This window comes from Anabrus simplex, chromosome 7 (genome assembly GCF_040414725.1).
Source record: "Anabrus simplex isolate iqAnaSimp1 chromosome 7, ASM4041472v1, whole genome shotgun sequence".
Taxonomy (NCBI): Eukaryota; Metazoa; Arthropoda; class Insecta; order Orthoptera; family Tettigoniidae; genus Anabrus; species Anabrus simplex.
In genome coordinates this window covers 142,058,171-142,072,618 of record NC_090271.1, presented here as the reverse complement: position 1 = coordinate 142,072,618, position 14,448 = coordinate 142,058,171, and the positions used below count along the sequence as shown (strand labels likewise).

General features: G+C 38.8%; 1 protein-coding gene across 8 annotated transcripts in view; it reads right to left on the bottom strand.

Annotated features, from left to right (window-relative positions):
* The window catches only part of gek (serine/threonine-protein kinase gek), a 736,940-nt gene that overhangs the window by 457,958 nt on the left and 264,534 nt on the right, over positions 1-14,448 (bottom strand). For all 8 annotated transcript variants that reach the window (XM_067151353.2, XM_067151356.2, XM_067151355.2 and 5 more), the window contains one exon: positions 1,789-1,940. In XM_067151353.2, the coding sequence (XP_067007454.2) occupies positions 1,789-1,940 (152 nt within the window). The remainder of the gene's footprint in view (positions 1-1,788; positions 1,941-14,448) is intronic.

Sequence of the window (14,448 nt, the reverse complement as noted above, 5' to 3'; positions counted from 1 at the left end):
GCAAGCAAAATAGGTAGGGGTATAGCTGCATTTCTTGATGAGGTGCATTTTATTACAGAAAGTGAGGTTGCTTTCCTGAGTGAATTACAGTTTGCATACACACAATGGCGGTGGATTAAGGAAGAACGCACATAATCATAACGACCATGAGATTTGATGACAAAGATGCTGCACCATAAAAGATGCCGGGACATCTTAGTCAACATCCCCATGTACTTAGAGAGTGTGAAGGTTTATCTTGTAATGAGTGTCTATGTGGTGTCTCTGCTGGTGTGTGTAGAGTACGATTACTATCGGATGCCACAAACCTGCGCCAAGCCAAGAGCTTGGAGGCGAAACGAAGGTAGTGGAGGAGGTAACTACTGCTGTGTTACTGGGAGTGAAATCAAGCCTAGTTGCCAGCTGGCCTGCTGACAGCAGGAGACGAGCGGACCAGGAGTCGATGTGGACACTTGCATAGCAACTAGCAAAGTAAATGGTTTGTAAGAGTAAATGGTCCTCCCCTCTCACTCATGAAGTAGCACATGAAACTCGTCCACATACAAACCTCATTTAGTGCGTAACTAAGATTTTGTGCCATCAGATTGCACTCTAGCAACAATTAACTGGGACTAATATTAAGACGGAAGCAGTCGTGACTTATATGTTAGGTCCCATCCTAACAATTGTCCTTATTTACAGTGAGAAAGCACAGAGAAACTTTATCATGGTCAGGAGCAATATTTTAATGCATATCTGTACACTATAATGTCAGCTGAGGTTGTATTTGCTTTGCCCTAGTCTTTAAAAGTAGATTTATATTTGTAGCATGTTAATCCTTAGACAACGGAAGTGGATTCCTGGTATTTGAAAGGTATTTTCAGATCACAATGAGGTAGACTGGAAGCAAGTTGTATGCAAGTGTTCAAGGATAGTTACAATAATCTTAGAATGAACTGTAGTGAAAGCAGGTCTCGGGGCAAGAAACAGACTCGCCTTCCCTGTTCAACTAGGCTGTAGATCGTGGAGCATTTGCCACGAAAGAAAAATCAAAAGGTTCAGATTTGGACCAATTCGCAAAAAATAATTGGCAATCCTTCCAAAAAATGGAGAATGGTGCCTCTCTGGAACGTTCATAAAATTAGTGCAGCAAATGGTTTAAGCTATCAAAGTATACCTATAGTTCGACGATGACAACTTGGTCTCAGTTACCAGGTTGCAGAACTTCAGATGTCGTGTCTTTTAGGTGGCTTGTATACACATTTCAATTTTCTTATCATACTGCCATCGAGAAGTGAAGCATAGCTCAACTGGATGGCTTCTAATGCAGAGTTAATTTTGTCAAATGAACTTTATGCACCACTCTAAATCACATTAGCATAAAAATTATGACAAAAAGTTGCAAGAACTTTGTCCACCATTCAAAATTTAACTACCTCAATTGGGGTCAAATCCATAAACTTAAAATAATGAATCAGAAATTCTATCTCTGATCCAGTGAGGCGACCCCTAAGTTGATGACTCCTGGATTTCATGATGATGATGTTTGTTGTTTAGAGGCCTAACAGCTAGGTCATTGACCCCACTCTTCGATTTACAAAGGTCTGCAGTTTCGGGTATATTGTAACAAGCATACAAACAAATACATTGCTTGATAACACTGTCAATTGTTGTAAATGAATATTAGTTTTTTATTGAAAGGACATCTGATTGTGAAGGACAGAAGAAAACTTCTATCAGTATAAATGCACTAACATCTAAAGCAATTCACTGTCTTCTTAGTGAGCTAAATTAACAAGAAATTCAAACCTTGACAGCTTCATCCCGTTCCTGTTTCAACATGCGTACGAGCTTCTCAAGTTCTTTGATTCGCTGCATCATTTCACTCTCGGCTGAAATTATTTCTCTTTTCAGTTCAGATGTTTGCTGATGCTCGAATCCCTTCAGCTGCATTTCCAACTCTAAGAAAAGAAGAATGATATACATACAGAACTAAAAATACAAACAACAGGTAAACTAGAGCATCAAACATAATAATTAGGACAGACACTTATTGTAAAATACAGTACCAACTTTCCATATATGGGTTCATTTAACCCTTCAAGTTGGTATTAAAATTTGGCCAAGTTTTACCCTATAGCGGTAATAAATTTTAGAAAAATATCACTATTTTATATGCTGTCACAAACATTGCTATAACTTCTAAACGACTTGTCTAATTTTGTTCAAAATAAGTGGATACGCAGTTCATATCATGCAGATGTTTTATCTACATACGAAAAGGTGGCATGCAAAGTAATAAAATGCCTAATTAACTTCCCGTTGGAATAAAATTCAAATCAACAGGTGTCCATGACCACTGGGGTGAGCATTCACTTATATTACTATCATTATGTACATCACACGTAATTTCCTGCAGTGTATAATCAACATCACGAACATTATCATTATCACTCCGATTAGTTTCATAGCTACTTTCACTTAATATGCGTTCGAGAGCTGCATTAGATAAATACAGACCATGCTAGGACGCCGCCATGTTGTTTACAACGATCGACGTTGATGAAACAAATTCTTTTTACGCCAACACAATGCCACATTAGGGTAGAAAGATACTCCCCTGCACAGAATGATACCCTGTGCTGTGAGCCATCTAAAAGTTCACATTGACAACCAACAGATGGCACACAGATGTACATCTAAATCATCGCTAGCCTAGTCCGTACAGGTATTCCTCAAACCGCTCCTGGCTTATGTTTTGTACATCCGTACACATACATGTCGATCCGGCTTGGGCAGTTAATCATGCATAACCGCAAAACACTGGTACGGTATTGTAATTACCATCTTGCCCTGTCCTCTCTGGATAACAATGTTGTTATTGGACATTATAAATTTTCCTGCTCATTTGGGACAAATATTTTAGGTTCCCTATGGAACTCAACATCTATAACAATGTTGTATCAATATGACTTATGATATTCAGGATAGATACTCTACAATGAGTATTAAAACTAGATCATAAAATGATGTCTGTACCTTTCCACTGCAAAGTTTGTAATTAAATAATGCAAAGCAAAAGAGAATTATTAAAAAATATATATACAGGTGTATATATGTACATTATATATATTTGAGAAAATAAATAATAGTAACAACACACCAAAAGTATAAAGAACATGAAGTGGATCACCGAAATTAGAGAAGACTTGAAGGATGCTGGCATCAAAGACTTGGACATACACGACAGACGGATATTCAGACAAAAAATATATATATATATATATAAGTGAAAAGGGGGCCGGGAGGTCAAGAAATTGAAGACTGCAACAACTTTTTCTGAAGAAAGGAAGAAAGCACACAGTGAGAGGAAATATCAAATCAAGTAGACGCTTTATGTGGTCAATCAGTGGCCTGTACAAATAAATGAATGAATGAATGAATGAATAATAACAACTTTGCCTGCAGCAATTACTGGGTGGATTGAGTAACTAAGTAGTTGCTGTTGCTGGTTCCAAGCCTGGATAAAGGAGAAGAGTAAAAGAGAAAGAGAATTCAGCCTAGAACATCAAGAGGCATCTGTCAACCACACCAAAACATCAGCTGAAATATGGACTAACTATGCTTATGTGAATCTAGTGTCTGCAACTCACTAGCCCTGGGATCGGGCTCGCCACCTAAAATTAACCACAAACTTAGTATGATGAAAACAAGCAACAATGCAACTACCTCAGGCCCAAGCTGAGATGAGCAAAGGCAAACCTGTCATTTGGATTCTGGGGTACTAGGACATCATGTTGGGAAGAGTCGGAGCTACCCAAAAATCCTCAAATCCAAGAGAAAGCAATTCATTGGTATTCTCAATGTACAGACGCTGATCAAAATAGGAAAACTGAAGATGCTGATGGATACCTACGATAAAATCGGAATCCACATAATTGCAGTACATGAAACACGATTTCATAATTGTGATCACTTTGACTGGTGGATCATGCATCTTCAAAGGAAAAACTGCAATCAAACTTAGAAACAGTAATTTACATATCTTGGGAACTACATTCCTGAAAATTTGTAGTAAACTACAATGTATATTTCAATTAAAATGAACTCCTGAATACAATATTCAATGAATCACTAAAAAGTATCCAGCATTAATGCCACTGCTGCAATGTCTACACACTTTCAGAAACCACCATGGAAGATGACAACTCGGACATCACCAAACAACCACATTGGGGAATACCAAATTGATCATGTGGTGATAACCAGAAAATTCTCTCCAGAAATTATGAACGTGAGGGTACAGAAGGGTTTTGTGGAGTCCGATCATCACCTCTCACAGACCAAAATCCGCTTCATATACCTAACACAAAGAAGTGCCAAAAGTCTAAGCTCTCACGTATAGATTCTAATACTTAAAAGAACGTACAGTAGAGTTTGGACAATCACTACAGACCAACACACAAATATGGAATGAACTTCTTGAAACCATCCAATAATCAGCAAGAAAACTCGCCCAACCACCATGGAAACGGAAACACAGATAGTGGACCTTAGACTGCGACAGAGCTCCAGAATCCCGTATCAGAGCCTGGAATACCTGGCAATGCCAGTGGCTCTAAGTATCCTACGCAGTGGCCTCCATGGTATGCACTACCCATGTGTCTTGGTAGGTGTGCTATTTACCAACTGATGAGCCCAACTTAGCACACTGGGGCAAAACACTGGCAATCAGGAATGAGTTAGCTGCAAATTTATGTTCAATAACCAACTATATTGGTATTATTAAAAATTTCTGATGGTAGGAAAATCCTAAAATTTTGGCAAGAAGGAATAATACGTCCTATATACAAAAGGAAGGAAAACAGACTGAATACAAATAATTACAGGGGTATTACATATCTGGCTCCATGGCTAAATGATTAGCATGCTGGCCTTCAGTCACAGGGGCCCTGAGTTCGATTCCTGGCAGGGTTGGGAATTTTAACCATAATTGGTTAATTTTGTTGGCACCAGGACTGGGTGTATGTGTCTTCATCATCATTTCATCCTCATCACGACATGCAGGTCGCCTACAGGTGTTAAATCGAAAGACCTGCATCTCGCGAGCCGAACTTGTCCTCGGACACTCCCGGCACTAAAAGCCATATCATTTATTTTTTTCATGAGTATTGCATTGGTGGATACGCTGAGTAAAATATATATCAGGATATTAGCAAAAATAATTATAAAACAGGCACAGGATTACTCTGTACTCTCCGTATACCAGTCGGGATTCAGGAAAGGAATGAGAACCACAGACAATATATTTATAATTAAAACAATAATTGATAAATAGATAAAAATAAAAAGGTGATAGATTATATATACCATCAATAGATCTGCAAAAAGCTTTCAATTCATTCAGCAGATGGGTTGTCACTGCGAGGCTGGCTAGAATAGGCCTTTTTTATCCTTGAGATTTTATGCCTAGAATAGGCCTGTCGAATAAAATGATTAAGGCAATAAAAGATTTATATGTGGAAGTGATATGCATAATATGAAAGTAAAGGAAGACCTAGCGATAGGAGAGATCATTCAAATACTGGTTTTAAGCAGGTATGTAAATTATCACTAATATTATTCATACTTTTTATTAACGATATTTTGGATCATGAAGGGAAGGAGGATTGGACATGCCCATGTCTGAACAACAGAAAAATTCCTGGCCTGGTTTTCACAGACAACATACTTCTGCTGTCTTTGACACCAACCAGTATGAAAAATTGGTGCATATTGCAGGAATTGGAATTTGAAAATTAAGCTTTTAAAAAAGTAATGATTTTTAAACATGGAAATAAATTAAAGAAAAAAGAAAGATGATGGTTAGAAGGCATAGAACTTGAAGTGGTAAAAACATAAATAAAATACTTAGGTATTATAAACATTAAATGGATTGTGGAATCAACAAATAAGGTGAGTTAAAATGAAAGGCTTGGCTGCTCTATCTAGCATGGCATGTTTGGAAAAGAAAATGCCCAACACTGACTATAAGCTACATAAAAATATTTTAAACATTCCTGTGATAACAGGAGCAAAAATATGGGGTACTGAAGTAGATAGAAGAGAACTGGACATAATTAGTAATAAATTCTGCAAAATCATAATGGGTTTCCCAGAATGTACAGCTAACAGCAGAGTCAGAATACTATGTGACGTTATAACCATACAAGCAGATACTGGATAGGTAATAAAATATTGGGGGAATGGAGCTGGGGGGGGACACTGAATTTAACATAACACCAGGTGAAATATTTAATGGATAATTACTGGTTAACTAAAGTTAAAAGGATGCTTGATAGAATAGGAATGGGAGAATAATAGGATAGAGAGATTCAGAACAAAGAAACAAAAATGGTGCGAGAAAATAATGATTAGAATGAAAGAAGCAAATTATTTTGACAGAATGTACGACTAAAAGGACGTTGGAAGATAGGAAAACTTAAAAGGGTCCACCTTTTCAATACAAAAATGTTATAGTTTATTTATAACATATATTTGCACTTGGAACTAGTTTCGACGCTGTTTGGCGTCATCAGCCAAAATGTGGGAAATAGGCAAATATATGTTATAAATAAACTATAACATTTTTGTATTGAAAAGGTGGACCCTATAAGTTTTCCTATCTTCCATTCTCAGTTCAATACGGACAAAAATGAAATTCTTAGATTTAAATAAAAGGACGTTATCTGAATTCTGTGAAATTACCCAAAAAATGTCAAGTAAGAAAGAAGGGCTTCCAAACAGAAAAATAAGAGGTATGGATTGGTGGCTAATGGGACTACATAAGAATAAGGGTCAGAGGAAGAAACATAACAAGAACCGTTTATTACTTTGTGGGGAAATAATGGAAGAGGAGCATTTATTGAGAATTGGTACAGGGACGGACGCTATTAGAATAAAATATCTAGGAAGAGGTAAGCAAAGAGTGTATTCTGCCCGAAGGCAGGTTCGAACCTCCGCAGAGGTGTGCTTGAACCGGAGTTTATGTATGGTAGGGTGGCCAGTTCCTTTCTGCCCCCCCCATTCCCCTACCCCCCACCAACAGCGTGTGGCCCAAATCTTGACCACGCTTAACGTTGATTAACTTCGGAGATCTCACAGGATCCGGTGTTTCACATGGCTACGGCCATTGGCTCTAGGAAGTGAATATAAAGAAAACCTAGAAAGAGAAAAAGAACTCCTTCCTTTTCTTTTTTGCCAGTGGCTTTACGTCTCACTGATACAGATAGGTCTCATGGCGACGATGGGATAGGAAAGACCTAGGAGTTGGAAGGAAGCGGCCATGGCCTGAATTAAAGTACAGGCCCAGCATTTGCCTGGTGTGAAAATAGGAAACCACGGAAAACCATCTTCAGGGCTGCCGACAGTGGGATTCGAATCCACTATCACCCGGATGTAAGCAGAAAGAATTCTACAGAATCATTAAATTATTAAATAAGGAATGTATTGCACCGGGAAGAGCTGCAAAATTACTTTTTATTCTAAAAAGTATTGTGGCAAAAGGAAGTAATAAAAATCAAACAAGCATGAACGAAAATAATGAAACATCTAGGTCAAAAAGAAATATAGGAGGGCGGGGGGGCACACAACATGGGAAATTGATATAATTATTAGAAGTTTAAATGTGATATTAAATGCAGCAATAAATTAATTCCAATATTTACTCATTCGGGACAAATATTTCAGGTTCCCTATGGGAATCAACATCTATATCAATAAATAGATTGTTGTACTGTAGTACCGTTATTCTTTTTTCCTTCAAGTTAATTATTAAATTTCATGTGGACATTCATTCATTCATTCATTCATTCAACTCTCTCCCAAGTTGGTAGTTATCCGTGGCTAGGAGAGAGGACTTTTTCATTTTTTATACCATCCGCCCATCTATCTACTCAATCATGAATGCTCCCTCCCCAGTTGGTGGCTATCCGTGACTGGGTAAGAAGAGCATTCATTTATGCACGAACAAGATTCAATCATGAAATTCAATTTATTCATTCATTCACTCATTCAATTCATTCATTCATGAAACTCTCTCCAAAGTCGGTGGTTATTCATGACTGAGAAAGAGAATTTTAAATTTTTAAAAAAATACAGTTCCATCCATACATTCATCCACACAATCATGAATGCTCTCTCTTGGGTTGGTGGCTAACCGTGACTGGGTGAGAACAGTATTCATTCATTCATTTATGCACGAACACAATTCAATCATGAAATCATACATCCACAACGTTTTCTTTTTCTCTACTTGCTTTACGTTGCACCAACACAGATAGGTCTTATGGCGACGATGGGACAGAAAAGGCCTAGGAATGGGAAGGAAGCGGCCGTGACCTTAATTAAGGTACAGCCCCAGCATTTGCCTGGTGTGAAAATGGGAAACCATGGGAAACCAATTTCGGGGCTGCCGACAGTGGGGTTCGAACCCACTATCTCCCGGATGCGAGCCCACAGACGCGCGATCCTAACCGCACGGCCAACTCGCCCGGTCACAACGTTTTCCCCAAAAATTTCCGTCAGTCTGATGATGTCGCACAAATAGGTGAATAGTTTTGTGTCCGACCCACGCATTGCAAGCACGCATCAGTCATGTACTGTATATATGAATGTGTTTTGTAGTTAAGAATGTATGCCAGCGTAATGATTAGCATAATTAGCAGTCATTCTCTGGAGCCTGAGTTTGATTCCCGGTATCATACTGCCAGAGATTTACGAATGGCAGGAAGGTTGATTTGAGGTAAAAATGGTACATGCAACTCCCTTCCACTGGGAGCCTGTCTAAGAAAGAGCCCCACCACCTCGGGATGAGGAAACAAGTTTACTTTAGTTAAGAAATATTCACGGTTGTTGCTAGGCCTATTAATATAGGCATGCAAGCTCATTAACAAAGTGATTGTGTTTAATATCTCGTAACTCAGGCCAATACATACATATATACACATCCCACGTCGTTCCATCTTAAGCGATGGGTCGGTGAACGAGGCTTCTCCACCAGTTGTGGTCTCTGAACTTCTCTCTTTCTTCGATGCTTTTCAAAGTATGTCCTCACTGTTGAATGTCAATCTTCACCATGTCCCTATACCTGAGTCTTGGTCGCCCTCTTGGTCTTTTGTCTACAAATTTTAGATCACAAATTTTAGATCACACATTTTTTTCGGTAATCTGTTTTCTCCTATGTGTCGTATATGTCCATACCATCTCAGTCACTGCGCTGTTGTTCTGTCCTGCTGTCTTACAACTTGAGCCTGCTTGTGGATTTCCTGATTATGGACTCTGTCCCTCCGTGTTTTACCAATCATGCTACGGACAAATCTCATTTCTGCTGCCTGGATTCTACTAACATCTTTATTTCTCATGGTCCATGTTTCGCAACCATAGGTCAGGATTGGTACGTAATAGGTTTCATATATGACTCTCTTACATTTTGTTGGTATTTTCGTGTTCCATATTATGTCTTTAACTATTTTGTAAAAGTTGCTACCAGCCTGAATTCAGTGGGAAATTTCCTTGTCTATAGAACCAGTATCAGAGATAACACTTCCAAGATATTTGAACTGATGGTTCATCTGTAGCTATTTCCCCTCCATTTCAATGTGTCCCGCTGGTTGTCCGTACCTTTTCATGACCATAACCTCAGTTTTCTCTTGGCTGAAGATGAGTCCATATTCTTTAGCAGCTTCTGTCCAGGAGTTTATTTGTCCTCGAAGGTCTTCTTTAGAGTCTCCCCACATGCATATAACGTCTGCGAATAAGGTAACTTTAATTTTCTTACCTCCAATGGTTTAATGAACTTTTCTCTGAATCTCGCTCATCACAGTGATGAAAAGAAGTGGAGACAAAACACCACCCTGACTTAACCCAGATTTTATATCAAAGGTTTCAGTCATTCCTACATGTGTTTTGACTTCAGTTTGGGTATCTTCATACAAATTCTTGATCCTGTGTACCATGTCATCCTGTATTCCAATTTTCTTCAGTGTTTCCCACACCTTCTCTCTGTTCACAGCATCAAAAGGTTTCTTGATATCCACAAAGGCTACCCACAAATATCTCGGTTGTGTTCATAGTATTTTTCCATAAACTGACGGACTGTAAAGATTAAATCAGTTGTTTTATCTCCCCTTCCTGAATCCATACTGTTCTTCTTCGAAGAGGTTCTCTTCACTAAGGGGTCTGATTTTATACTCTATAATTCTTTCATATGAATGTCCACCAGCGTAATGATTAGCACAATTAGCTGTCATTCTCTGGAGCGTGAGTTTGATTCCCGGTATCATATTGCAGGAAATTTACTTGGGCCAATATAGGTCCTTTTGGGGGAGAAGTAGGTTGAAAACTTGATAAAAACAATCCAATCACAATTGTTTTACTCGCCAGCGTACGTAAAAAAAAAAATAATAAAAAAAATAATTTGATTTTCGGAGATGCCAGACAAAACATACTAGGGCATGCGTTTTAAAAAATGGGAGACAATGAACGTACAAAATTATACATTATGATAATAAAACACATTACCGCCACACCTGTATATATCCATAAATGTGACAAACCTTCCTGTTAACTGTTTTCATTCTATCCGTTGTGGAACTTTTGGCACTATCCGGGTGATATCATACCTAATCTAAACAATGCGGTCTCTCTCTAAAGTTGTTTTGGTAAATCCTGATGTTATAAATGTAGAGAACAAAGCACGAAATATACTTAAAAATAAGGGTCTGGCTTTCAACAGCTGCAGTTATCAAAAGAATGCCTCCGGACACTATGTAATACCGGTACATTCAGAAATATGGCTTGTAACATACGCAAGTTATCAGCTGGTGGTTTGGCACACATTCAACAACATGGCTTTATTCCGAAGCAGTGGCTTCTGCCACACATACCCCAGCTGGGAATATCAAAGACCCTCTAAAGAAACCACTTGGGAATACGTTCACACAGTTTGGACTCTATAGTCGGGAATGAAACATGATGTCACTTGGAATGACTACACGCCGATAGCAGGGAAGTTCGTGGCGCGAGACAAGACAATTAAAATTAAAGCAGTGATCAGGTTTACAGTATGGTAGGCCTACTGCTCAACCAACAGAGATAAATGACTGGCCACTGAGTTATTTTGTACCAATATTGCATAATATAATATGATACCCTTATCCGTTTTCTCTATGGGGTCGAAGCATGAAGTGAGACCAATTTTCATAGCAAGTTCTTACGACCGTATGCCCTTCCTGATGTCAACCTCATCAGAGGAATTAATGACATGAAACGAATTACGTGATATGAGTAAATAAAACGGATTATATACAGGGATGCTGTAGTAGAAACAGCAAGGAAATGCCTAAGAACAACTGTGTGTAAAGATGGGAAAAGGTGAACATCTTGGTGGAATGATGAAGTGAGAGCAGCTTGTAAACGTAAAAAGAAGGCTTATCAGAAATGGCTCCAAACAACGGCGGAGGCAGACAGGGATATTTACATAGATGAAAGAGAGAGAAACAAATAATTGTTGAATCCAAAAAGAAGTCGTGGGAAGATTTTGGTAATAACCTGGAAAGGCTTGGTCAACCAGCAAGGAAACCTTTCTTGACAGTAATAAAGAATCTTAGGAAGGGAGGGAAAAAGGAAATTAAGTGTTCTGAGTAATTCAGGTGAACTCATAATAGATCCCAGGGAATCACTGGAGAGGTGGAGGGAATATTTTGAACATCTTCTCAATGTAAAAGGAAATCATCCTGGTGGTGTTGCGAACAGCAAAGCTCATGGGCAGGACGAAAATGATGTTAGTGAAATTACGCTTGAGGAAGTGGAAAGGATGGTAAATAAACACCATTGTAATAAAGCAGCAGGAATAGATGAAATTAGACCTGAAATGGTGAAGTATAATGGGAAGGCAGGGATGAAATGGCTTCACAGAGTAGTAAGATTAGCATGGAGTGTTGGTAAAGTACCTTCAGATTGGACAAAAGCAGTAATTGGACCTAATCTATAAGCAAGGGAACAGGAAGGATTGCAACAACTATCGAGGTATCTGATCGATTAGTATACCAGGCAAAGTATTCACTGGCATGTTGGAAGGGTGGGTGCGATCAGTCGTTGAGAGGAAGTTGGATGAAAACCAGTGTGGTTTCAGACCCCCGAGAGGCTGTCAGGATCAGATTTTCAGTATGTGCCAGGTAATAGAAAAATACTACGAGAGGAATAGGCAGTTGTACCGAGGGAAAAGATGTTCGCTATACTGGGGGACTATGGAATTAAAGGTAGATTATTAAAATCAATCAAAGGCATTTATGTTGACAATTGGGCTTCAGTGAGAATTGATTTTAGAATGAGTTCTTGGTTCAGGGTACTTACAGGGGTTAGACAAGGCTGTAATCTTTCACCTTCGCTGTTTGTAGTTTACATGGATCATCTGCTGAAAGGTATAAAATGGCAGGGAGGGATTCAGTTAGATGGAAATGTAGTAAGCAGTCTGGCCTATGCTGACGACTTGGTCTTAATGGCAGATTGTGCCGAAAGCCTGCAGTCTAATATCTTGGAACTTGAAAATAGGTGCAATGAGTATGCTATGAAAATTAGCCTCTCGAAGACTAAATTAATGTCAATAGGTAAGAAATTCAACAGAATTGAATGTCAGATTGGTGATACAAAGCTAGAACAGGTCGATAATTTCAAGTATTTAGGTTGTGTGTTCACCCAGGATGGTAATATAGTAAGTGAGATTGATCAAGGTGTCGTAAAGCTAATGCAGTGAGTGAACAGTATTCTGTAAGAAGGAAGTCAGCTCCCCGACGAAACTATCTTTACATCGGTCTGTTTTCAGACCAACTTTGCTTTACAGGAGCGAAAGCTGGGTGGACTCAGGATATCTTATTCATAAGTTAGAAGTAACAGACATGAAAGTAGCAAGAATGATTGCTAGTACAAACAGGTGGGAACAATGGCAGGAGGGTACTCGGAATGAGGAGATAAAGGCTAATTGAGGAATGAACTCTATGGATGAAGCTGTACGCATATACTGGCTTCGGTGAGGCGAATGGAGGAGGATAGGTTACCTAGGAGAATAATGGACTGTGTGATGGAGGGTAAGAGAAGTAGAGGTAGACCAAGACGACGATGGTTAGACTTGGTTTCTAACGATTTAAAGATAAGAGGCATAGAACTAAATGAGGCCACAACACTAGTTGCAAATCGAGGATTGTGGCGACATTTAGTAAATTCACAGAGGCTTGCAGACTGAACGGTGAAAAGCATAACAGTCTATAATGTATGTATGTATGTATGTATGTATGTATGTATGTATGTATGTGTAGGCCTAAAAGTAGTGTTCACGATTTATTGACGTTTTACATTTAGGAATACTGCCTTCCAACAGAAATAGCCAGCATAACTCAAATACATTCATAAGTTTGTTAAAGAACAGTGAAGAATGTACAATTTAAAGCTCTTTATAGACTAGAGCAAGGGATTCCAACTGAGGTGCTTCCACGGCCCCGGCCGACCCCGGCAGCAGCCCCGGTGCTGTGCTATAGCACCGTTGAGGTGGAGGGGGAAGGAGGGGAAGTGGCAGAGGCGGAACCACAGGTGGCCAAGTCAGCGCGCAGCTTATGAAAACAATATTATTTATGGCATTTCTGTGAATACATAAACACACATTTTTTTCTGTACATACTTTGTACTTGCCTTAATCTACATTTAGCATTTAAGTCGATTGTTGACATCGTTTTGCGGCAACTAAATTACCAATAATGGGTACAATCGATTTGGCAGTAGAAATTCTAAGTACAATCTATAAGTTCGCATCAGAGAGAGAAATCCTAGTTCTCCATTTATTTAAATTCAGAATTGAAAACATCTGGTTTGTTTTTTTGCAATTTTCAGAGCAACAATAGCCCATAACGTGCTTGAACTGCGTCTTCTAAAGTGTTGGGTTCAAGTATCTGTGGGACAGGGAGATAAAATTGTACCGAGCGGTACACTTCCACGCCGCTAATTTAAACATTGCGCCAGTTGAAACTCCTCTACTGGAGAAAGCCTGAACTTTAACAACCATATTAATTCTAAGGTTTCTCAGAAGATGTCTCTACGGTAAATTTTGAAGTGTTCTGAACTATGCTTGTTTCGATTTGTATTTGTTTGCTCTGTAGTATGAAGTGTGAACATTCTCTTCTAGATGGCACTACGTAAGAACTACAATTGTGCACCCCAGTGCGAAGTGAAGGAAACTCTTTTTTGAAGAAATTTGGTATTCATAAATTTGTTCTTCGTTAAATTTCTTTCAGTCATTGTTTGGGTTGGCAGTATAACCCTTCTCTTTCCGCCAGTTTGAATTTGACCAATGAGTAATTTCCGTAATCGATTTTCCACCAATCCTAGATGTCTTATTCAGTTTTGACTTGTAATCTTTAGCCGACCAATAAAATTTTTGTG